The 26,391-nt window shown below is 49.4% G+C and overlaps 1 protein-coding gene across 2 annotated transcripts; it reads left to right on the forward strand.

Annotated features, from left to right (window-relative positions):
* The first annotated feature begins 3,906 nt into the window (after nt 1-3,906).
* On the forward strand, nt 3,907-25,858 carry LHX3 (LIM homeobox 3). 2 transcript variants are annotated; one of them, XM_034793853.1, is made up of 6 exons: nt 3,907-3,976; nt 16,701-16,872; nt 18,768-18,970; nt 21,941-22,092; nt 23,039-23,210; nt 25,428-25,858. In XM_034793853.1, the coding sequence occupies exons 1-6, from the start codon at nt 3,907-3,909 to the stop codon at nt 25,844-25,846; spliced, it is 1,188 nt and encodes a 395-aa protein (XP_034649744.1). In that variant the 3' UTR covers nt 25,847-25,858. The 2 variants fall into 2 exon arrangements, with proteins under 2 accessions (XP_034649744.1, XP_034649743.1); XM_034793852.1 differs by lacking the exon at nt 3,907-3,976 and adding an exon at nt 9,377-9,470.
* Nucleotides 25,859-26,391: the final 533 nt, after the last annotated feature.

Raw genomic sequence — 26,391 nt, forward strand, 5'->3', positions numbered from 1 at the left:
TTTCCACCCGGCTGTATAAACTAAGTTAATTGGAGAAATTTGAGTCCTGCTACTAGCAAGGCTGGGTCGGCTGTTTAAAACGGAAAGTTGCCTACAGAAAAGCAGGCTGCAAACAAAGCAAGTGTCTGGTTTCATAATTAATAATGAATGCTAAAGGCCAGGGAAGGGTTTTATCCACTGAAATATACCCGGGGTGCTACGTCACCGAAGGAGTTTTACCTAGTGAATTGCATCCAAAATGGAAGCGTCTCCTTGCAAAACAAGCCCTCTCCTGCTTGGACCTGCAAAAAGCCACGTGCCTCGGGGACGGGGCTCGCTGGGAAGAGTTTTGCATCGGCCAATACAGATCAGTCAAACCCCAAACTTCGCGGGAAAGGATCCGTTTTCATTCCCCATTTTAAAAACTTGGACTATTTCGAAGTAGTCAGAACACCCTGGTGTGACCCTTCCGCACCAACCAACCAGGGTCAGCTCTTCAGATCAGGGGGACATTGTCAATTGATAGTAATAAAAATAAAAGAAATGACAAATTCTGAAACCCACCTTTGAACAGCTGGAAGAGAAGCTAAACGGGTTGCCATTGGAAGGCCCCGTTTGGACGAACCGGCTCTGATTCGATTTCATTCTCCGCACGGGAACATTTTCAAGATTTCGTTTTTTCTTCACGATTTGGGAAAAAATAAACGGCACTTGCCTAGAGCTAGTGGGGCATCATACATGACAAATGCCGAGAAGTCCCCCACTAGCCCCTTTCTCTTTAAAAAAACCTTTCGTGTTTGGTTGTTTGGTTGTTCGGCGAGGAAAAGCAACATCCGCAGGAAAATGCCCTTTGCCCATTGGCCTTTTGGGGAACAAACTATTAATTGTAACTAGATTTGAGCGCAGCAGGGAGAGCTTTCGCTAGAATATACCCTGCCGCCTGGAACTAAACCCAGGGCCCAGCGCTGTGCCAGCCGCGGTCTCATTCCTTGGGGCAGGTCTGGCGTTTGTCTACACAGAGCAGACCTGGCTGGGTGGGGGGCTTTTCCCAGGGCAGTGCCCCTCTCTCTCGCTCAGGGACTGGCGCCCCCGTCGTTTGATCCCTGAGAACAAATGTATCCACCCTCTTGGCCTTCCTGACTGTGGGCAACTTCTGTGCACTGAAACCGGGGCAGCCTAGCAGAGCCGCTCCCTTAGTCAAGGTGAATTCAGTTCGATCCCTCTCTCCTTTCTATTTCATTAGCTCTCCCCGCTAATTAAAGCGGAACACGGGGGGGGGGGGGGGTTGCTGTGGTTGACAGGGCTCAGTGGGTGGGTGACAGCAACAGGGAAACGGGCTGCTTTGTCCCTGACGATGAACTCGGTGCCTTTTTATCATGGATTTTCGCGACCCGTTGGATAGTCGGAACCTTTCCGCGAATATAGAGAGACGGAATCTGTAACCAGCGCTGGTTATGGCGCAGCTGGGGAGCGGGCTGTGGTCTCCTGCAAAGCTCCTTTGCTCCTTGCAGCTGCCCGGCAGATCTCAAGCCCTCACCCAGCTCCCGACCTGATGCTTTCATCTCCCCACCCCCGGACACGAAGGAGAAACGAGATTCCTCGCGCGGGGGACATCGCAGCGTGGTTCAGCCTCGCGGACATACTTCGTGGGGGGAGTCTGTGGTGTTGGCCCCTCTCTTGTCCCCGGGTGTGACTTTGGAAAAGCAACGCGAACATATGTGCTTGCAGGCTGCCTGCCTTAAGCCGCTGTTATTAATTTGTAATCCTCTCAAAGCAGGAGGTAAAGGGATTCATTCAGATTAACCGGCTCACAGTAACAACCATAATTATCAGCCCCTGGTGCTGGGGGGGGAACACACACACACGCACCCCTTGTGTTTGGGTTAAACACGACGGTCCAAAAGGAGAGGTGTGAAACACACCACGCCACGTGCCTGGGACCGGATGGGAGATTCCCGAACAGAAGAGCACGGGGGTGGTGTGTGTATGTGTGTGTGTGTGGGGGGGGGTCCATCGGTCCTGCCCAGGCTCAGAGGACAGACGAGCCCGTGACCTATATCCGCGGGGAGAGCAGAGTGACCCAGCTCCAGGCTGATGCTGGAAAACAAAACAAGAAAGCCTGGAGTGAGCAGGGAGGGTCTCCTCGACCAAACCCAGCCAAGGGCGAGTCCACGGGGCTATAGAATCACCAGAAGGTCCATTTGCCCTGGGCTAGATTTGCCTCGGACTCTTTGCAAAGTTTCCTTCCCTGATCTGTCCCCAGGTGCCTACGCCTCTGCCGGCCATCCGTGGTCACTTTCCTTCCCGGGTCCCGCGGACGCTGCAAAGGCGTGTCTGCATTTGGGCTTTTCTTTCCCCAGGCCTCTGCTGGAAATTAAGCTAATTAAAAGGCCCCCAGCTCGAAAGCCCGGAGGGGGACTCAGGAGGGCCAGGCGCAAGTCTTCACACCAACACTTGGCTAAATCAGCGTTTCAAAGCGCATTAGCTTCCCAAATTCATTAACTAATTAGAAAAACAAACCATCCACATTGAACCTGCAAAGCTCCCGGGGGCTGGGGGGGGGGGGGGGTCCAGTTTCCGAAAGGGAAAGGGAAAAGGCAACTTTCCTTGGGGGAGGGGCAGATATTTTCGAATCAACCTTCGGGAAACGAACGATTTGTTTGTTGGTTGGTTTTGGAAATAGCAACTGGTCTGTGCTACCTAACGCGAAGCTGAATTTCCTCTCGGTTTAGAGATTCCTCCCGGCAAAACCAGAGAAGGTCAGAAATCGGGAAACGCCTGAGGAGTGGGAGAAAACATCTCTTTGATTGCTGTAGCCCCGTCAACCAAAAATGAGCATTTGCGCTCGTTACCCGCGCTACTTTTTGGCCTCGATGGTTATTGATGGCTCTTCGGTGAATGAATGTGGCTATTAACTTTGTCAAGGGTTTATTTAGCCTCTTAATTTAGAAGAAATATTTGCTTTTAAGCAGTTTTCCTTTTAAAAAAGCATCTTTGATGTATAGCCCTGCGTCCTGGCCCTGTAGCTGTCTCCTGGGGTAGTTAGTGAAACGGGAGGAAATTGCAACCGCGCGGGTTTGAGGTTCCAAGGTGTATTTTTAAAATGCAGCTAAGTGGGTTTTTTTGAAACAAACCAAATAACGCTTTGTATTTATGTGGCATCGCGTTTCTGTTCGGGGAATGATTTATTTCAGGCGCACGTGGGTGAAAATACAATGGATTCCCTCGGATCGCACAGGGTATTTCTCGGGTAGGAATCAGTTCGGAAAACCAGCCCCCGACCCCTTTAAAAAATGCTCTGATGCTGACATCTGACAACCAGCCCCCACCACAAACCCAGAGGAAGGAATCGCTCCTCCACCGTGTCCGTGTGAACCGAGCAGGGGCGGAAACACCCGCAACTCGACAAATTACTGGCCTGATGGACCGAGGGAGACTTTTGTGGCGGGACAAAGGAAATGCGTCTTAACGAAAAGGGAGATCTGCATAAAGACAATGAGCCGGCGCTGGGGTCCGCCCAGCCCCTATTGTGCGGGCTGAAAGCTGGACACGTGTATGGGTATGTCTGGGGGGGGCGGGGAGGGGAGACCACACGCCTGGCTGGCTGGGCGTCCTGTGTCAGCACCATGGACAGCTCCCCCTCCGTTGGCAGTCACTCCCTGGGCTTTGTTATGCTAAGCAGCACACCGGTGGCAACGGAGGGTCAACTGACGCCAGCCACTGCGCGGTGGGAAGGCAGCACTCAGCCGGGCCCCCTTCCCCGAAGCCGCTAGATTAAAAGGTTGCAGCATCTCCGAAGTGCGGGGAGGTCCCGCGGCTCGGTGCGGAGGGGTGAGAGGGAGCGGTTTTCTTTCTGCCCAGGCGATCCGAGCCCACCAAGTTCTCCTGAAGTTAGCCCGGCTCGGTCCTTCCTCGCCCAGCCCCGAGATGCTGCTGGAAAGAGTCCGAGCTAGTTCCGAGAAGGCAGCTGAGATCTGCCCCTTCAGCCGGACCCCAGGTAAGAGTCGCTCTCTTTTTCTTCCCAATACTGGACAGCAGAAACATCCCACGCCCCCTCCCCGCTGTTCAACTGTCCGTGACACTGGCGTGGTGGTCAGGAAATCCCACCCCACTCCGCCGTGAAATGGGTCAACTGGACGAGCAATGTCACCTTGTTCTCAGGAGGCGCTAGTTAAAATAAATTGCAGAGGGGAGGTCTCCGTTTGAAATAACAGAGTGTTGGGGGGAGAAACCCCTTTATATGTAACCAGGAAAGCAGGTGTTTGTAACATGTGGCTCGTAGATCTCTAGGGTGGCTACTCCACACTGTCAGTGGCTTTCAGGGCTTGGGTCTCAGGCGCCTGGCTGCTTTAGGCTGGTAATATTTGGTGTGGCTTTTACATCATCAACTTGCCGGACCATTTGGCAGATTTTTCCTTGCCTAGAGCTGTGTTCCCAAGTGTTACCGTCCGAGGTGGGGAGGGAATAGATCCACTGCAGGCGGCATCTCCTGCTGGCTTTCTGCAAACAACGTTTAAAAAGGAAACAAAACGAAAAGAAAAGAAAATGTGTGCTGGGGAGGTGGTGGGGGGGGGAGCCTCGCTCGCTGTGTGGGGCTTCGCCCGCCACAGACGTTAGGAATGGCTAATGAGCGGTATTGTTAGGGGCTGTTCTGGACAGCTGTAGAGCGCGTGTCTGACCTGGGCTGTCCCAGCTCCTCCATCACTCACGGCTGTCATCTGCCAGAGACCCGCAGCCGCCCGCTCCTCCCCTAAGCCTCAGGCCCTTCTCCAGCCGGGCTCTTCCCCGGGGATGCACAGGTGAGCCACCTGTGCCCGCTGCTCTGGGGTGTCAGCGCGCTCAGAGCATCGGTCCCCAGCGCCTACCCCAAGCTGCGGGCAAGCCCGGCCTGGATGCTGCTGCATGCGGGGGCTATTCCCGGGGACACTTCCACTCCCACCTCCCCAGCCGGGATAGGCGAGAGCCCACCTCATTGCAGTGCGCGGGAGAGGTCTGAGATCCACTCACATGGGAGCAGGATCGGGCCTGTCCACTCCAAAGTACAGCGCTGGCGAGAAAGAGCCACGTGTTAGCAAAGCGAGGTGTGTTCATAAATCGAGTTTTTCCTAACAGCTGTGACCCAGCTGATGCTGTTCATCAGGTGGCACCTCTGCCCCGGGATGACTCGAGTATCTATTAACTAGGAAGACAAAACCCCCTATTCTTCTGGAGGGAGAGAAATCAGACCACATTTGCCTTTACATGAACTAGCCTGCCCGCTCTGAATAGGCAGCGCAGGGTTGGAGACAGCCGGATGCAGTGTATTATTATTCATATCTTAGCTGGGGGAGAAGATCATAGAATAAGTAAGCAGCTAAAATGGTAAAACAAGCAGCTAAACTCTGTCTAGTCGATCTCGCCTGTCCTCTCCTCACACATACCCCGCACACTCGCAGCCAATATGGCATTCAATCTATTTCACAGGCTTCCCTTATGTATCGGTTCGGTTAAAAACGGTCTCGCCCTTTAATAAATACCCAGCCGAGCTCCGATGCGTCCCCGCTCCAGCCATGCCCCTTTACATGGATTATCACTCCCCAGGGCACCGAGACGGAAATCTAGCCGAACCCCGGCCGCTTAGCTCGTTAACACGCGCATTGGGGCTGAGTTTTAACAAAAGGGTTTGGAGATTTGTTCGGGTCCGTTTCTATTGGAAGAAGGTTCCTCAATAGGAGAAGTGGAATTCGAAGGGAAATCTTGTCAGGCCTAAGGGTTGGTGTTTTTTTTTAAATGTAGACACTTCAACCCAGCCCTGTCCCTGGACATGTTTGGACATAGCAAGAAGAAAACCTGCCTGACTGGAGAGTAAATAATCCAGGGAAATCCAGTTGATTTTTGCCGATTTCTCATCTGTTCATTTGGGTAATTAACTCTTACACTCAGGGGAATCTCTCTAGTTTTGTAACCTTTTAAACTCCTTCTTCCACTGAGTCTAACGGGGATTTGAGTCCAAGTAGCCCGATAGCTGCAGTGTCCTTCCCGAAGAAGTTAGTGTACTCGCTAGCCTGGATGGCATGCGACTGAAAGGGAAGCGCGGGTGAAATCCAGCAGGAATGTCCATGTTTAAAAGGAGCGGACTAAGATCTCTATATTACTTTCGTTTCTGCTTTCAGGTAATATCCTCGGCTCTCTCCCGCCACCCTGGACTCTAGTCTGTTTCAGTAACGGGAAAAATAATCTGGAATTTTAATCCTAAAATATGTACTTCCTATACGATGCTTTGTTAATTGGGGTGGGGGGAAAAATCACAGATGCACCGGAGAATGGAGATGTTAAGAAATCCATTGCTGCAAACATTCTTTGCGGGTGCTTTATTAACAGAGAAGCCCTTTTAGACGAGAAACAAAAAGGGGGTTTCCTGTATAAACAGTGACAAATATTGTAGCGTTTCAGGGGTGCATCCAGAGTAAACCGCTAGCGGATTAAAATAGCATTGGCACTCCTTCCGAACAGCTTGCAACCTGCAAAACCACTCGATTGGGTTTGGTTATTTAGTGTAAATCAAGCGGATATGGCTGATCTAAAGCATTCATCGATGCCGTGTGATTGTGTGGGCGGGAGCCCAGTTCCTCGCAGAGCGGATAGTCGGTTACCCCCGGGGAAGAGCAAGGGAATTCCCGGGCTGGGGCTTTGTCGGATGCTAGAAAATCAGAGATCCCGGGCAGAAAAACCCTGATCCTCCCCTTCCAGATGAATCCATAAACCAGGAGCACACGATGCCCCCCCCCTCCAGACAATTTCAGAGCCCTGCACTTGTGGGAGATGCTAGTGCAACGCCAGATCCTAACAACAAAAAGTACAGCCCTCATCCCTCCCAGGTAAACCCCACGCCTGGGAGCCAGAAAGCCCAACGAATACAGTTCCGGAGCCTGCAGTTAGCCGCAGGGGAAATGCTGCTAATGCAATACCCGATGCTCCAGACCTAAAAGTCTGTCCCTTCCAGCACAGCTAAACCCACATGCCTTGGCTCCAGGATGGTTAATATCATTCCAGATCACTCATCCCTAGTTTAGGCATGGAAAGAATAACAACGCACTCCTTTGTGTGGGTGTGAATTGGGCTTTAAGAAACTGGGTGGATGCAAAAGCAGATCACACCCACCCACCCCTTCTCCCCCGGCTCTTTGATAAAAAGCTAAATTTATCTATAGCTCTAGATTATACCACATGCCCTTTCTATCACTCCTCGGCCATAAGTGTTTCGCGTTTGATACCATTAGTGTCGCCCGGCTCCCTCAGAGAAGGCGATCAATAGGACATAAAATTATTATTAAAGCTTAAAAGTTGGAAATCACATTGAAGCATCGCACACCTTTCACCAAAATGCGTTTCATATCCTCGGAAAATGCAGGCAAATGGGGCATTGATTTTGAATTCATCTGCAGGGTACAGCAGCAGCACTACTCTTGATTTCCCCAGACACCTTTTGCCTCTAAAGATCAGTGTCAATAAAATGTATCAGGGTGTTGCCGCACTTAACATTTTATTGAGCTGCCGAGCTCGCCCAAAGTAAACAGTTGTCTTAAACAAAAAGAGCGGGGGCCACTGGACACCCTTATGAGAAAGGCTTCCTCTGTTCCCCACGCCAGGGCAATGTTAGACTGGCTTGGCCAAGTCCTGGGCTCCTGTGACACGATGGGAAGTGGGAGGAGAAAGGGACAGGTTTCTGCCTACGGCTGCTCCCCAAAGTCCAAGCGTGGCAGGCCACGTTGCAAGCTCAGAGTCAAGGGAGCTGGTCCATGCAACTCCCGAAGAGCTTGGTTTGCCGCGGAAGCCAATGGGAGCCTTTCCATGGGGTTTTGGATGAGGTTCCGAACGAAAGGGCTCCGCTTTAAAGGGGGGAATCGAATTTTTCGGGGAGTAAGGGGGAAATAGATGCATAGAAATAATTATAAACATCAGATTCCTATGGACTCAACTCCCTCCATCCCAACTTGTCCCTCTGAGACCAACGTGGTCCGAAAGAAGAGGCGAGTTAATCCTCCTAATAGGGAGTTCCTATGAATTAACGATCTGCCCCATTACTTTCAACCTTGGGACTGGTTTTGGTTTTTCCCCCGCCCCCGCCTTGCCTTCCTGGGCAAAACCCTCTTCCTTAAAAAGCGAGGTTGTTTCACAGCTAGGAAGGGCGGCGGGATGCTCGCGGAGAAGAAGCTTGGGCAATATTTTGGCATTATTGAGGGCAGCCCCTTTACATCCCGACCCTGCCCTGGGTCCTAGGACTGATGCGCGGGGTCAAGCCCAGTTTGGAGGGCGTGTGGATCTGTGTGGATTTTCCTACCCGCTGCCTGGCAGCGAAGAGCGCAGGAGCCCATGTGCTCCAGCCATCGAGGGCTGAGCCGCAGCGCCTGTGCGCTGAGCTGGGGTATCCTCCTTCCTGGGGGAGACGTGAGCTTTCCGAGCGGCCCAGGAGACATTTAGCTCTTCCCCCCACCCCATCAAACAATGCGGTTTCCTTTGCGGGTGACTGTAGAAATATCTTTCACGTGGGACAGGAGAGGAACTCAGGGGAATGTCACTAGGGTATTTGCTAAGTGAGCGGGGGGGTAAATAAATACAAAAGCAACGCATTTTCCGGGGTGTGTGTGTGTGTGTTAATTTGATACTTCCAGATTCGATGGGACCCCCCCGCCCCCAAATCCCAGCTTCACCTGGGACGTAGGCCCCGGCCTTTGCGTTCGCTGTTTATTCGGTAAGGAAAGGGATGGCTGTTGTGCTAACAAACTGCAGGCGGCTGTAAATTGCTTTCTGAAAAACGGAATCGACTAATCTCAGCGCTGCTTCCCCTTTCTCCATTTGCTCCCCACTTCCTGCTCACGCCTCTGCCCGCAAACCCACTGAGACAACCACAGGGCCCAGCAAAGCGAGCGTCGGATAAAACAATCACTGGGAAGCCCCATTGAAGTATTTTCAACGACGATCAGGCCGTATGCATTATTTCCCCCCTGCACACGTAAAAATGACGAATGGTTCCCTTTGCCTCCGCCTGCCCCTGGAGCCCAGTTGAGACCTGCAGCCTCCCACTAGCTGGCGGTGATGATATTCCATCCTCCTTTGCATGGGATGAACTTTAAATCAGCAGGGTTACTCCTCAGCCCTGTGTGCAACTCCCTCTTCTGCACTGCAAGCGCACGACACCTCCAGCGGGGTGTGGGTGTGTGTTGTGTGGACCCTGGATGGACTTGGAGGGTTCTGTGCAGAGCTGGCATATGGTCCGCTGCTTCGGGCTTGCTTGGGGAGCACAGGGAGCGCCGGAGAGGGGAGAGGGCGGGCAGACCCGGGCCACGTTTGGCTCTGAGACCCCGGAGTGGGCTGCAGCGCCCCATTTGTGCAGAGTTTGTGGCGGAAGGCGATGCAAGATGGATGCTCTTAAGGAACTGAGCGCGGGCAAGGACTGCTCCAATACAGAGATGCTCTTCGCTTTGCTGGCACAGAATGAGGACGTGCGCAAAGGTACAGGGCTTTTGGGGGGGTGGGGGGGGGGGAGCCGGCTTCTCAATGGGTCTGCAGACAGGTGATGGTTCTAGGGGATCTGAGAACAGGTGCAGCTGGCAAGATCTCAGTGCATTGCGCAGGGTAGGAAGAGGGGTCAGTGCAAATGCGCACCCCTGGATTTGTACGATTAATTATTACTAATTATGACCTCGTTTATTTGAATGCACTTTTTCTTTGTTGGCGCCTCTGAACTTCTGACTCAACCGTAGGAGCAGGAGAAATGGAGAGCAGCCCCTCCGCCATTTATTTATTACACATCGAGTTAATTGTACGTCTGTCGTCATCAATCAGGGGAGACTTTTGCTGAAAAAACGCAAAACAGCCTAAGGCGAATTAATGGTAGAAAGAACTGCATGAAAATATCATTTATCTGTAGTACCGGGCGCCCATCCATAATATTTCGGCTGCCCTGGACCAGCTCCTTGCAAATGACTCCGGCGCCCGCGGTAGAAATATGTCCCTTGCCTCGATTGATCACCGCTCCGCCCGGCAGGGATCGGTCTGACACTTCTCGGGGTGCTCTGCGGGGAGAGCCGCATTGAGAGCGGAGCGCTGCAAAATCCAACCCCGGGAGGCAAACGAAATCTCCCCCCGCGAGTTCGCCCCAAATGAGGCGCGACCGGCCCTGCTGCGATCAGTCCGGTGGCTGGGGGAGCATCTCGTCCCCCTTAGCGCGGGGAGTCCCTGCGCCCTGAAATGGTTTGATCGTTTCTCTCGGGTGCCCTGCGGTTTCTTATCGCAGTAATGCCCGGGCTTATCGCTCAGCGGGCGAGGGATTAGGCGGGGCAGGAGAAGGGACAGGGAGGTATCCCTGACATATGTTTTAGCTGCTGCTTCTTTATAAAAGCAAGACACGCGTGAGGCCTTCCCTACCGCCTAGAGCCTGGCCTCTTTCCTCATCTGTTTCACCAGCAATTCGGAGTCACCGCGGCCCCCTCTCCGATAGCTCAGCGCATCTTTTATGTCTGAACAGGCCCGATTTTCCCTCCCGTCCTTATCTAGGCAAAAATTCTCAGGAAGCTTGACTGAGGGTTTTGCCTGAGAAAATTTTTCAGGATCGGGTCCAAAGTCTTTGGATCTTGAAATTAACTATCCCTGAGCTGGCGAACTGTGTTGCAGCTTTGACTGGTTTTTCTGCTTGATTGTTAAATAGCAACGAACATTTTACTCGCTGGGTGTTGATAGTTCATGCACTTTATTCAAAGTCTTATTGACACCGTGAGGGGGAAGAGAAGACAATTGGGTACCAGTTCCTGGGACACAAGTACAGTGGGTAGAAAGTCGCCACATGAGCACTTTGAAAAGGGGCCTTAAAATAAATCGGAGCGAGAAACCCCAGATGTACATTTTCTTTCCAAAAAAAGAGTCAGGTCTCAAGAATGAACAGCGCCTTTCCCAGCAATGGAGCGGAAAAGTATTTTGTCCCTAAACAAATTCATAATTGATGACACCTGCCTGCCCAGAGCACCGAGAAGACGGTCCTGCATTATTTTTGAGCTTGGACTAGATGACCTCCTGAGGTTTCTTCCAACCCTAATCTTCTATGATTGCCCAAAAGAGTTGATTTTAAAGGTATAATTCGGTTCCCTGGCCAGAAGGCTGCTGGCTGAGATCAGGGGAGTACAAGGAGCAGGGTCAGAATAAAACGGCTCAGCTTGCAGGCTCGTTTTACTAAGGGGGCTGTTCGCACAACCTGTGCAATTCTGTCCCTTACTCAAATCATTTTTGAAACACCCTTTAAAAGCACTGCAGGGCACCAGGGCTTTGCATTAGGGCCCTAACGCTAATGCACATTTTGAAGGGAAAACAACACGTCTGGTCTTTTCACGATGCTAAACAGTGTTTGATTCCCCGGACTAATACTAGCCGGGTAAAGGGAGGTATTTTGGTGCCACCCCTGTTTCCTTGATTTGACCCTCTTCCGAACTAAAACACACATTGGCACAGGTGTATAAAGTTAGATCGCTGGTTATTAGAGGCAACAGCCCAGGACTGGGTTGTGCAGATGAGACCTGAAAAGGCGAGATCTCGGTTTGAATACAGCCCCAGAATAAAGGGGGGCACAAAAAAGCAGACAACCCCCCAACACCCGCCCCCCTTTACTCCTGCACCCGGCTCAGGTCTAAGCCAGAGGAACCCCATTTATCTCTCCCCCGCCGCTGAGGAGAGGATCAGTATGAAAGCAGGGCATTAAAGTTTTAGTAGAGGCTCACAATGCAAACAAAAGCTAGATGCCGCTTCAGGCGCAGGGCTGGGGCGTGGGGCGAGGCTGGCGGATAAATAATTGAGCAGAGAGCTCGCTACATGGGCTTCTTGAACAGCCGGCTGGGCTAGCGCCCAGCCTCTCTCTTCCCCCCAACCACCCAGCTCCTTGCCAGGTTCGCCCCGGGGACCTGCCTTGTTCACCGAGAACGAGCGAAAATCGCCTCTTCGTTTTCAAGTCACTTGGGTACCAGTTTGAGGAGGCTTTGCTAGTTCTTCAAAGGTCACCCCCAGCTTAGGTCCCAGGTGCCCAACCCGGCAGGGCAGACCCACGATCAGAGCGAATCTAACCGAAAAAAGAGTCCAGGCAGAAATCCATCTTCACCCCCCAGCCCCCAGCGAAAGGCCGAATGGATTGTTAGACTTTGAGCAACCGGCCCAAGAGCCAGCGACGGGGGGTTGCAAATGCACTTTCTTCTCTCCCCAAATTCGTTCCCCGGTGAATGTTTTAATGCCCAGCCTGGCTCTTGTCTGAGACTAAAGGAAAGACACGTCCTTCCTAGTCCTGGGCAATACGCGCAGGGGGAGAGGACACTATTGAATCCTTACAGCCTGGCTAGCCCCAGGAAGCGTGGGTTCGCCCCAGCCCAGGGTGTAAGTCTATATGGATCCCACGTGCTGCCCTGTTAGCAGCGTCACATGCAATACACCCAGGGTATGGCCTACGGGCAGCGTTTGCCACGTGCGAGCACCTGTTCGTGGCGCCTGTTCCTGCTGGAAAGCGGCAAACTTTATTCCGCTCTGGTGATGCCCCCCTTGTTTCTGGCTGCCGGGAACTTGCCTCCCGAGAGCAGAACCTTTCCGAAGCAGCAGGGGTCGCTACACCCTGTTGGGGTGTATATACTATAGATTATATATTAATTATCCTTCTGATCGGAAGATAAACGTTTATTTACATTTTCAAGACGTGGGTCGGTGACTGTGGAGACCAAACAATTGGATCGCCATCGTTGTAGTGTCAAGTATCAGGGGGTAGCCGTGTTAGTCTGAATCTGTAAAAAGCAACAGAGGGTCCTGGGGCACCTTTGAGACTAACAGAAGTATTGGGAGCATAAGCTTTCGTGGGTAAGAACCTCACTTGCAGCTGAAGAAGTGAGGGCTTACCCACGAAAGCTTATGCTCCCAATACTTCTGTTAGTCTNACAAACAGTGTTTATTAAAACGACTTTTCCCCAAGGGTTGGGTGTCTGGTTTCATACCAGATTCAATGCAGTGGCTCTGTGAAATGTCACCCCCTTTTTAAAGAAATGGGCGAGCAAAAGTTGCGCTTTATTTGCCAGCAATAACCGAATGTTGTCATGGTCCATCCAACCATCCTGCCCTGAGGACTATCTCCGGGGTGATCTGATACCTGACACCAGGGCAGCCACTGTCACTACAAAAAGCAACAGACGGTCCTGTGGCACCTTTAAGACTAACAGAAGTATTGGGAGCATAAGCTTTCGTGGGTAAGAACCTCACTTCTTCAGATGCAAGTGAGGTTCTTACCCACGAAAGCTTATGCTCCCAATACTTCTGTTAGTCTTAAAGGTGCCACAGGACCGTCTGTTGCTTTTTGTAGTGACAGTGGCTGCCCTGGTGTCAGGTATCAGATCACCCCGGAGATAGTCCTCAGGGCAGGATGGTTGGATGGACCATGACAACATTCGGTTATTGCTGGCAAATAAAGCGCAACTTTTGCTCGCCCATTTCTTTAAAAAGGGGGTGACATTTCACAGAGCCACTGCATTGAATCTGGTATGAAACCAGACACCCAACCCTTGGGGAAAAGTCGTTTTAATAAACACTGTTTGTACCTTTCCCCGTGTGTATTGCACGGGCTGTTCTCTGGCTGGCACGCATGCACACGTACAGACTTGTCTCTCTGGAAAATATGAAACACTTTATAGACCAGTATTGGCTTGTGCAGGAGGTCAGACTAGAGGGTGGTCAGTTCTGGTCTTAAATCTCAGACTCGCCCAAGTACATGCACACGGTTTATGTGTTCGTACTTCGGGATCTGTTTGTCCCAAGGCCCGGGGAGCTCAGCGTGCAGTGCAGAGGGTCTTTACTGAGAACCGGCGGCCAATCTGGGAATGAATGTATTTCTTTTCACGAAGTACTTTAGATTCACCAAGAAAATTAAGACCGGGGATAAATCCACAACGAAGCCCAAAGCTCAGGACACGGACAAGTGTTGGCTGTCTCGGGGATCCCGGGGATTTTTCTGTTATACCGCGGCCTAGCCCGTTTATTCCTAAAAAATTCAAGCGGCAGCATCCCTCGTGCAGCTAGTCACTGGGACCAGCAATTTCCTGGCGCTGAAATTAACCCCAGTGCCCACGTGATCGCCCCCCCCCCCTTAAAACTGACACCAGCGAGAGAAGCTGAAGTGACCCAGGTCTAAAAATAACCTGATTTAGTGAATTAAATCTCCTCTCTCTCCCCCCCGCACCCCGCTTAGTTTGCAGCAGCCTTTACCGTTTTAATTGTCAGGCGTGATTTGGAGAGAGATCCGGGGTGGGGGGGGGGGATTCCTGATTGGTTCGGGGGAAGGCTGGGACCAGGACTATTTGACTCGGGCCTAATTATAGGATTGGTAGCAGTGAGGGAGAGAGACGGGAGATGTGTGTAAAGATGGCAAACCCGGGGCTCCCGGGGTCAAACGCAGTTTAGATTTTTTTTCTTGGGGGGGAGGGGAAGGGGGGACCTGAAGGGCTACAAACAACAATAAAAATGGGGGCTCTGCTCCCGCATGTAAACCCAGGGAGGACACTGCACCCTGAAGACACGTTTTAAGGACGTTTCCTCTCTCTCCTGGACTCACAATGCAACGTAAGGTTCTAGTCACTTAATAGGTGTGTGCGTGAGTGTGTGTGTGTGTGTGTACACACCCTGCAAGGCAGGAAATTAATTTCCACAGGGGTTTATATTAATTTAAGAGATTGTGTTTTGTCTTAGAAAATCAGATTAGACGGCAAGGAGCAGAAGGAAGCAATATTCTTTGGCTATGAGGCGGTGATTTGGGAGTCTTAAGCTTCCCCCCTCATCTCTCCCTCCCAGCCCCAGCTTGGGTCTTGGGGGTTAGACAGTAGCACCTTCTGTCTGACCTGAGCGTCCGCCAGCAGCGTGTGCGGAGGAGTTTAATTGGTGCTGGACAGTGGCTGAGAATATGGGATGCCAACCTTGGAGTCTAACGTTAGCTGGCAAGTTGTTTCTCTCTACTTGCAATGTCTTTGCTGTATTTTTAGGGAGGCGGGTGTCCGATGATCAATACTTGTAGGTTTGTTTCACGACATTTTTGCACATGGCTTGTTTTGCAGGGGTGGGGGCGATATATTAGACAACACAACGAGCCTGTCAAATTATTGTTACTATGAATATTTCCCTGGGAATTTATTCCAAAAAACACAACAACAACAACAAAACAAAAAACCCAGGACTTTTTTTGGCCAGTGTAATTTGTACGGGTCGGTTTTGCGGCTGGTGGAAATGATGTTATTCTCTGGGCAGAAATAGAATCAAAATCTAATGAAGATAAAACTCGGTTTGCTGCTCTTCTGTTGAAATGACCAGGAGAGGACTCGATCTTCAGCCCGGCCGGAGCGCCAGCAATTGATTTCGGTTGCGGTAACATTTGTTTTTTGTTTGTTTTGTTTATTTGTTGACACTCCGCAAACGCTCACAGCAATGGGGATCGAAACGTGATGAAATCGGGCTCCGGCACCAACGGTTTGGCCTTGAAAAGGTTTCTCTTTTCCGACCGGCATTTGGGATTGTGTTCGGCTCACACAAAACGCAGCCGGGCTGGCTGGTCGCGCGTGTGTCCAGGACCCGGAGAAACCCACCTGCGGCGCGTGTGCCTCCCACTCGAGATTTGCAATGTAACGGCGTTTCTCTTCTGCAATTCTGCAATCAGCCCGGCTCGGGGGGTTGTTTGTTTGTAAATGATTTTACCGGATCCGGAAGTTATACCTCCAAAATGCGGCTTCTCAAGCAGATCTAAAGCAACTGTTCATTCAAGGACATCACTAGAAATAATCCGGCGCCTCTTTTTCCCTCCTGAAATAGGAAATCAGAATGAATTCCAGCTCAGAGGCATTTGAACCCGTTTCTTTTCTGACCCCCCCCCCCCCCCCCGGTATTTATTGTTAAAAGGCACTTTCAGCGTCTCTGGGTTTTGAATCATAAATCCCAGAATTTTACACACATCCCCCCACACACGCGTTGCATTTGCCATGTTTAAAACCAGCGTGGACTATCACGTGATCTAATGTGTAGGCTTTCCCGTCTCTATTTTTACTCCGGATGACCTGTGATGTGCTGTTGTCAACACCAGGCGACTGCGATTTATCGTTTCGATGTTTGATTGTTTGGTTTTTTGCCCAGCACGAAATTGTTGCTGTAGTTTCTGGGCCCCAGGATGCGAGAGAGACACGGTGGGTGAGGTGAAACCTGTTATTGCACCAGGTCTGAGGACGAGCTCGGTGCACGCTCCAAAGCTCGTTTCTTTCCCAAGCAGAAGCTGGTCCTTGTCTCTCCAACATCAGGCAGCTGCATTGTGGGCTCTGGGCCTGCCATGGCTCGTGCTATGTAGGCGAATCCCAACCTTCACACGCTGTGAAGTGTCTCCCAGAGAACCGTGTTGTGCCTGTGTCTGAAAGCGGAGTTCATGCTCGCTAAAGGGAGCCCGCTTGGCAAGCCCGAGCCCGAGAATCCGACCCAGGAAACGCGCCCGTGTCTGTGTGTGGACATAGAACGATTAGTCGGAGCTCCTTCCAGCAACTGGAGCTTAATTCATGCGCAGACGTTACCCCCAGGTCTGATCCAATCCTGTTCCAACTGACGCCTTCCCAGTGCAAGGGTGGGATCGGGCCCCCGGTTGCTCTAGAACTGAGAAATTAAACCGCATAATTATGTCCTTTATCCCCCTCTCTCCCCTCCCAGAAATCCCTCTCTGCGCAGGCTGCAACCAACACATTGTGGACAGGTTCATCTTGAAGGTGCTGGACAGACACTGGCACAGCAAATGCCTGAAATGCAGCGATTGCCAGACCCAGCTGGCCGAGAAATGCTTCAGCAGAGGGGACAGCGTGTATTGCAAAGAGGACTTCTTCAAGTGAGTAAAACCAAACCAAACCAAGCACCCTTGGAGGAAGGTGTGTGTGTGTGTGGGACGTGGCAGAGATTTTAGGGCCAGGACATTGGGGGGAGGGGGAGCGGCGACTAGTCATCGGCAATGATTAATCGTAGCAGGGCCCCACATGGAGGGTGAATGGAGAAGTGGCGTGAGGGGTTTGTGGGGCATGGGGGGGTTATTGTTTTGCCCTCCTAGGGGATGCTTAGAACTCCTCTGATTTGAACAGCGCTCCAGCCCGTCCACACATCCCACCGACTAGCGCTGGAAGCAGGCTTTCGCCCCTTAGAATAGATGGCTTCCTGGGAGATCATTGTTGCACCTGATAACTACAGTACCTGCGTGCAGAAAAGGACCGGGCGAATAAAGAGGAAATCAGAGGCTGTTTAAAAAAAAAAAAGTTCAGTAAAGGAGGGGGGAGGGGGAAGAGACAGATTTGCCTTTCTGTCCCTCACGCCCGCAAATGGATTTCAGTAAAGTTGATTAAGTAACAGGGGAAATCTGCATCTCAGCCTGACTTGCTTTGCAGCGTTCTCCTGGCGGGGGCTCCGAGCAAACAGGCCCCTGCACAACCCCGGGCCTGGCGCTGCCCTCCTTGAGCTCAAAGCGGAGTTTTGCTGGGCCAAGAACCTCAACGATCCGAAGCGAGACACTCCCCTGACATTGACACGCGCGGGCTCCGAATATCCTCCGCAGCAAAGCTTAAATCATTCCCCGCAAGACAGGGGTCAGGCTCCAGATAGCCCGGGGAGAAACACGCACCAATAGAAGGCTAAGTCCTAACCTTGGATTTTTACATTTTAACTCAATCGATGATTTTATGTATTTGGTAGGAGCAAAAACAACCCCCCACACCCGTCACTCTTTTCCCGGGTTTATCTCAGTTGCAATAAGTAAAACTGGACTTGCAAATGTAAGACACGCGCCATTCCCGAGGTCAGAGCTCACCCAGCATTTGGGACCCCCCTGTGTTTTTCCCCCCTCCAGATTTGGCATCCACAGCAAAAAGGAACTGAGCCTTTTCCTTTGTGACCCGCACTAGCACTAGAAACCATCCGCAATAAAGTCAAACACGGACTGAGAGTCGATTCTGGACACCACCTCCCCGTTCGATACAGAATTAAACTCCCTGCCTGCTGGGAGCCCCCCCCCCCCCCAGGCGTTCAGACCCGCTTCCACGCCCGTTCTACCGAGCCAGCGTGTCCCCCGGGGACCAGGCGCGCCGCGTGTCCGGGCTTGGAACGCGTGGGGGGCGGTGCAGCTTCCGGGGCCCTTCCCTGGGCCCATATCTTTGTCTTGCTAAAACGCCAATGATCCAGGCCCCGGTTTGAACTTAAACCTGCCGGGCTTCCCCCCTCCCCTTCTGAGCTAAGAGCCCCCCGGCCCCAGCATATCCCTTGCCGTGTGAGCCCCTCGCTCGCCTCTCACACCGCAAAAGCGCCACTGGAGCCCAGACGAGGCGAGGCAATAAGGTGCCACTCCTTGGAAGGCAGCTACCCCCCGCCCCAGCTGCAAGGCAGACCCCTCTCAGCGGCGGGCAGCAGCCGGGCAGGCTCTGGGTTCAGGGATCTCCCTTGCTCCAAGCAGATGCCTCGCTTCAAGCCCGCAATGCCCATCACCTGCTCAGGTAGAGCGCCCTTCCCAGGCAGCCACTGGGATTCCGGTGAGCCGGCCAGCCCCGCGGCAGGGCAGGAGTCCACTGTGACGCGATCCCGGATTCACTCCGAAAGAAAGTGAACACGGTAGGAACCGAGCAAGTCCGACCCGTCCCGTGACACAGAACCAGCAGCAGCTTCTGCCCCGGCCCGAGGGAATCTCTCTTTGCAGTTCGATCAATAGCCACTTTCTGTTGGATTTTTTTTTTTTTTTTTAAATAGGAGGTTTGGGACAAAATGTGCAGCCTGTCAGCAGGGGATCCCCCCGACCCAGGTGGTGAGAAGGGCCCAAGATTTTGTCTACCACCTGCACTGCTTCTCTTGCATCGTGTGTAAAAGGCAGCTGGCCACGGGGGACGAGTTCTACCTCATGGAGGACAGCCGGCTGGTCTGTAAAGGAGACTATGAGACCGCCAAGCAGAGAGGTAACTGGGCAAGTCAGCCTGGGATCGTCCTAGCTAGCACAGTGCTCCGGGGAATCTAGAAAGATGGGAGGTTGTTCCTGGCCTCCCACCCACCCAAATTCCTTCCCATACAAGCTGGTAGATCAAGCAAGATTCAGTAACAGAGATGAGGGGAACTCGATAAAACGGAGTGATCTGCAGCTTAGCGTGTCTCCTTCAAACCATGGACTCAAGAAGACAAGGGGTTACACCCTTGCACTGCTCGGAGAGATTTCTTTTATTTTCCAAAATATAAAATCAGGGAGAGAACTAAGAACATAAGAACGGCCACAATGGGTTAGACCAAAGACCCATCTAGGCCAGTGTCCTGTCTGCCAACAGTGGCCAATGCCAGGTGCCCCAGAGGAAATGAACCGAACCAGTAATCCATCCCCAGGCCCATCCCCAGCTTCTGGCAAACAGAGGCTAGGGACACCATCCCTATCCAGCCTGGCTAATAGCCATTGATGGACCAATCCTCCATGAACGTATCTAGTTCTTTTATTAACCCTGTTATAATCCTGGCCTTCATAACATCCTCTGGCAAGGAGTTCCACAGGTTGACCCGTGGGTTGTGTGAAAAAAAATACTTCCTTTTGGTTGTTTTAAACCTGCTAATTTCATTTGGTGCCCCCCTAGTTCTTGTGTTATGAGAACTAGGGAGTCACCAAACTAGGGGTCACTATTAGCCAATTATTAATTACTTTCTTCCGTCTCCTACCTTATAGCAAGTAAACCCTACTTGAGAATGCCCAGCACCGAAATAAATGAAAACACGTATTTCAGCTTGAAAAGGGTCTGAATGTTTGTATCTGGGTTTAGGATAGTTTTTTTTGGGGGGGGGGGAGGGCATCCTGAGGCAAAACTTCTATTGACTTTATGGAGTTTTGCTTGAGTCACTGCAGGCTGGTGCTTTGACATGGAAGCTTGTGTTGCCATTGACTCCAACAGGGGCAGCAAGCAGATTGAGACATTGTTCTTCCAGGGGTCTCCTCCCGAGCTGGGAGCTCTCGGGGTCTCCAAGGACCACACGCGAAAGCGATATTTTGATTTTGAAATTCTTACTAAGCACCAGCCTATTCCGAACAAATGATCTTGTAAAGTCAGGTGAATTCATAGGATAATCATAGAAAACGCCTAAAATCTTCCCAATTTAGTAATCTTCCAGATTTCCAACGGGAAAGTAATAGCCAGATATTTCAACCTTCACTGGTTTAAAGTAAGCATTTTCCATTTTCTGTGCAAGTGGTAATGTAAACCGGACAGCTCTCTACTGTGGTAACTATCCGTCTATATATCCTTCCATGCATCCACAATTCAAACCCCATTCAAATTCAGACATTTCTAAGTATTAGCTATTTATAGAGCGCATATCATTGCTGAAAGAGAACACACAGTGGGGAATTTTACACACACACACACACACACACACACACACACACACAGTTTTGAGATGGTTATTAGAGTTTCAGGTGCACCTTTAGACCAGATATTTGCTGATGCCCTAGAAAGCAGTTTGGCAGAGATCTGGGTAGCACAAAGCAACGTTAAAAATCTCTCCCTTTATAAGTATATTTGAGACTAACTGTGAACAATTCGGTTCTAGAATAACAAGAGGCGTTATTTAACCACAGAGTTAACGCTTCGGCCGTGTGTTATATACACACATCGCAGGTTGAGGGCCCAAGATAATGTGATCCCAATTAATGTGTCAGACCCCAAGGTGTTCGACAGGTGTTTTCCCATTCAGTCCTCCCTAAACTTGACTAGCAGATTAACCCGTTGGACCTTTTCCCGATTGCCCCAGGCAGGCTGGGGGTCTTCTGCGAGCCACTGATGTCCTGGGTCTCTCACGCATCCCCCAGCAGGGGGGTTGAATGAACTGCACCGCTGTTACTTAATCTGATGACTGGAATTTGGGATTTCAGGGGGAATGTATTGCCCTTGTGTTCGGGTCGGCGCCCCTTAGTGGCGCCCGCTGGTCTGGGCGTTATGACAATCAGATCACACGCAATTCTGCACTGGGAACTCCAGCGCCACTTTGGTTTTGCGTACCACAGACACACACTCCCCAAGCTCGCCGCTGGGGGACCCTATTCATATTCTGCGAACAGTAGAGGGTCTGGAGGGGAAGAAAGCAGAACAGTGAAAAAAACCGGTGGGAATAAATCTCAGGCGGGGAGCGGACCACAGTGGAGCCTTGGAGAATGATTGTGAAATTCGACTCTCACTTTTAGAACGTGCGTCCATTCAGGCTAGTCACAGGCCCGATATTTGTAGCCCATTGAAGGTCAGAGTTGCTGTTCAGGGGATATTTCATAGCCTGGCTCATTCCAAAAACAAACAAACAAAAAACCAAACCAAACCAGACCAGAGCGCGCATCTATTATTTTCTATCCCAGGAGAAGTTTTAATACTAATGAAGATTTGCTTCAACAGAGGAGCAATGACATGAAAAACTGCCTCTCTGTTTATAGGGTAACACCAAGCGCTCCCCACATCATTGCACACGCAAGTCAAAAAGTTATTTATTCAATAATTGTGTCTCAGCTTAATCGGTATCGCTTGCAGCGCCTTTCTTTATGGTTGTCTTTTATTTGTGTAATTTGAATACTATCTCTAGATCGACAATATTGCTTATTAAATGGCTACTTTCCCCTCCCGCGCTAAATCAACACAGGAGAATAACTATATTACCCCATGAAACCATAGTGGTTTTCGTTCTCATTCGATACGTTGCTTGTCCCTTAAATGTTGGCAAAGTGAGCACGGGTTTGTTTTCCCCTGGATTCCCCCCACCTCCAGGTCCAGACTGGTTTGAATGCGATCAAAGCCAACCAGGGCACGAAACCCCAGTTCCAGATTTTCACTCCTTGTCCCGAGCCATTCTTAAGGCGACTGTGACTCTCTGCTTGGCCAATAACGCGCTTTGTTTCTTGCCAACGTTTGCAGAAGCGGAGTCCACGGCAAAAAGACCCCGAACCACCATCACAGCCAAGCAGCTGGAAACCCTGAAAAACGCGTATAACAATTCCCCCAAACCTGCCAGGCACGTGAGGGAGCAGCTGTCCTCAGAGACCGGGCTGGATATGAGAGTCGTACAGGTGAGATGGGACAGCGGGAGCAACCCACGCAGGGGTCCCTCCTTAGAAAGCCAAGGGAGTCCCCCTCCCACACCGATAAATCGCTCTTATTTGTAAGGATTCCTTCTATATACAGGTATTGACAACTATCCATTTTAATTGGTCAGATTGGATCAAGAAAACAGCGTTTTTTAAATTATTAAACATCTATCTTGTGGTGGCCATCTCTGTACAGACCCAGAGTAACGGCCAGTCTTTGTGCTTTCAGAATGGTTTCAACACACACACACACACACACACACGTCAGAGCACATTTGCTACAGCTCGGTGAAATGCTCCGAAATTGGATTTTTATAATGTGGGTCAAAATTTGAAATGTTGACCAAAAAACTGGGGGTAAAAAAAAAAAAAAAACAATTTTCGCAGATCCGCGCCTTCAACCCCTCCCCTCTTGTTTTCTTAAAAAGACCGGTTCTAAAGCTGGCAAAAATGATTCACGTTTTGCAACGTAAACAACAAAAACATCGACATTTTGAATTTCGACAAAGAAAAACCTTGAAATAATTGTTCAGTGAAAGTTTCACAATTTTCTACCATTTGGGGGGCAGATCTAATATTTGTACCTGATCTCTGTGCTTCTAGCTAGTCAAAGGCTCTGGTCCCCCAGTGCACCGGACTCACAGGGGCTTCCCTTGATTTCAGTGGGACGCTGTGCTGGTGCAGTGGTACTTCCCTGTGGCATGAATAGCTCGAAGAGCCGGTTGAAAGTTTTTGTCCTATGAAGAGTTTTATCCATTGAAAAAAGGTGTTTCATTGAAAACCAATTTTTATATGAAAAAAATTCATTCGATGCAAATATTAAAATTGTCATGCCTCTCTCTCCCCTCCTCCCCCTGCCAATACTTTTCTCTAGAAAACTATAAACTTCTCAAGTTGTTCCTTTAACCTCCTTTGTTTCGTTGGGCAGGTGTGGTTCCAGAACAGAAGGGCTAAGGAAAAAAGACTAAAGAAAGACGCTGGGAGGCAGAGATGGGGCCAGTATTTTAGGAATATGAAAAGATCCCGGGGGAATTCAAAATCTGACAAGGACAGTATCCAGGAGGAAGGCCCAGACAGTGATGCTGAGGTCTCCTTTACAGGTAAGAGGAAGAAGGTGCATGTTCTGGTTGGCACTACTGGTATGCTGCGGCGATCACAGGAGTGTAATTCAAGGCTTGAGCGAGATTTCAGGGTGCATAGGCCTCATGCTATCCCCCTGGACAGGGGTCAATTTCACCCCAAGTGCATTTTTCACCCAGCCTTCTTCCAAGCAAAGCTGTTGGTTTTGCATCACAGTTTCATTTCATTCTTCAAATACCATTTGCTTGCTAAGCATTTCCTGCCATAAAATAATCAAAGAAAACAAATGCCCAATACAGGTGAATTAAACTGGGAACATAAACACAAATACGTGTCAGCAAGAACTGGAGCAACCCATGACTGAGTCTGCATTCTGCTAAGTAACTTATCTCCACTGTGACTGCAGTGAGTGATTTAGAACTCCTCAGGGCAGGAGACAATTTGGACTCAATTGCATTTGAGAAACTAAAGGTGGAAGCTGTTTTTTTTTTTTAAAACGGTGTCACATTTGAAACCATCAAAGGAAAAACATGAAGAATGTCACTCCGGATTTGTCTGGGCAAGTGACCTCTGACATTAAAGGAACACTTTTCTTTGATGAACTTTATAAATGACAAAGATTTAAAAGCAAAAAAGTCCAGAACGATTGATCAGAATGTTTATATTGCAAATATTGATAGGAGAGTCTCTGCAACCCATTGGATTGTTTCTGGGGTATTCATATTCCATGAGTTATGTTCTGGAAGTGTTTTTATTTCAACAATTTTTGGGAGGTGGGGATTATTCCACTGAATTATTTTGGGGGTATTTTTTATTTTATCTCCTTGTTTTGCGCTGTTGTTCTCATAGTGTTTCAAGCTTCTTTGGAGGAGAGATGTCTCTCTGTCATCTGTATTGACAGATCTTCCCTCAAGATGCAATAGAGCACTTAACCACATGCTTAACTTTAAGCAAGAGTAGTTGCCCTTGACTTCAAAAGTGTTATCCGGTTGTTCAGTGCTTGCTCAGTACCATGGACACCTCGTCTTCATGGCATTTCTTAGCACAGCAATCAGTTAACTGCTCCTTGCTGTGATTCTGCCAATATGAGGTACCGAGATGGGCCCATTACCAGAGAGTTCAAGAACCTCGCAATGCCAAAAGTAGTTTTGAGCCAAAAACATCAAGACTTTCCATTCTGAAAATATTGAAACGTGAGGTTTTGACATTTTCAAAATGTTTTTTCCAATTTTTCAAAATAAAATGTTGTTGAAGTCAATGTAGTTTTATGAAAAAGTTTGGTTTTGTCAAAACAGCGTTTTCCAACGGAAAACTCTTTAGATGAAAAATGTTCACTCAGCTTTATGTATAAATCTATTTTAAATTTCAGCTTGTCTATTGATTCCCTACATTGTATTAAATTTGCATGCCTGGTCCCTCCTGATCTTATGCAGCATCATTAGTCTATATGAATATCCCATTACACAGTAACTAAAAGTATTAAACACAACTATTGATAAGTTTAAGATATGCAGGTTGATATCCTAGATAAGAGAGCCCAGTTTCATTCTCAGTTTTTATGAAGGGTCCAATAAATGCAGATATAATTTTGCTGGTAACTAGAAAATATTTTTCATTTTCAAAAATGTTTTTAAGTGATCCAAATACACTCCATTAACCTATTTCTGATCACCCAAAAAACATTGCAATTTTAATTCCTTTTCCTAAGTAAAGGATGGTTTTCCTTTAGATCATTCCCTTCTATCAATGAGTATCATGGTAGCTCCTGAAATGATAGTGAAAATAGAGATAAATATAAGTAACGAGGCCATAATAATAATTAATAAAAGGAACACAGAACAATAGAAGGAGGCAGATCTCAAAAGCCTAGACTCACTTCTCCCTTAAAGGATGTTTTTTTTTAAAAAATAAGTTTATTTCATTTCATACATGTTTTTAAAAGTCCAAGTGAATTAGACTCCTGCCTCCATGATAAAAAAAAAATCCCATTGTCTTGGCTGAGTTCCAGCCATAGATAAAAACAGAGGTAATAAGGAATTAAGAAATGGCAAGACCAACATAGCATTGAAAAGCTATGCAAAACATGCAAGTCCTCTTTCTCTCTCGCCATACACACCCATCTAATCTATCTATATATCCATCCATGGGTTTTAGAGTTCCACAGCATTCAAGGTTTCTGATCAGATTGTCTCCAGCTAGTTTGCTTTCCCAATAAATTAAGCCCGTTTCCTTTTCAGATGAGCCCTCTATGTCAGAAATGAGTCACTCCAATGGGATTTACAGCAACCTAAATGAAGCTTCTCCTGCTTTGGGGAGACAAGCTGGGACCAACGGGAGCTTCTCTTTGGAACATAGTGGCATTCCTGCTCAGGACCAGTACCACGACCTCAGATCCAACAGCCCCTACGGGATACCCCAATCACCAGCTTCTTTGCAGGCATTGCCAGGCCACCAACCTTTAATCTCAAGCTTGGTTTATCCAGACAACGGTTTAGGCATCATAGCTCAAGGTGGACAAGGCGTGCCCCAGCCAATGAGAGTCTTAGGTGGGAATGGACCCAGTTCTGATCTCTCCACGGGGAGCAGTGGAGGGTATCCAGACTTCCCTGCCAGCCCTGCCTCCTGGTTAGATGAAGTGGATCATGCCCAGTTTTGATACAGGACCCACCACAATATGGGGAAAAGACTTCAGGTACTAAGCATCATCTACTGCTGAGAATAAAATATGGGGCAAAAAATGACTTCTGAGGAAAAAGTAAGATAGTTACATGGAGAAAGAAAGGCAAATGTGCTCAAGAGGTTGGCCAGCCATGGCTTCGCAAGACAATTGACCAAGGAATCATGTCAGAGTGACTGGCTTAAGAAAAGTCCAAGTGAAACTGCTCAGTGTGTCTACAGAACACTCCAGAACACCAAGACTCGTGCTTTACAGAGCTGATAACGTATTTTGTTTTCTGTTGTCAGTTCATTCTCCAAAGCAATGACTTGCTTCATCACTTACTTACCCCACAAGCTTTTTTAAAAATAAAGATCTCATCCATTGTAAAAGAAGCGACAATGTTTATATTTCTACAGGAGAAAGGTGAACAATGAATAATCTCTTCACAAATTCATGGTAGAAAACCATGTACCCATTTCTCTGTTCTTCCAACAGGTTAAAAAAAAAGCAGTGACAGAGTAAGGCTTTTTTGTTTTATTTTT

The sequence above is a fragment of the Trachemys scripta genome, chromosome 17 (genome assembly GCF_013100865.1).
Source record: "Trachemys scripta elegans isolate TJP31775 chromosome 17, CAS_Tse_1.0, whole genome shotgun sequence".
Taxonomy (NCBI): Eukaryota; Metazoa; Chordata; order Testudines; family Emydidae; genus Trachemys; species Trachemys scripta.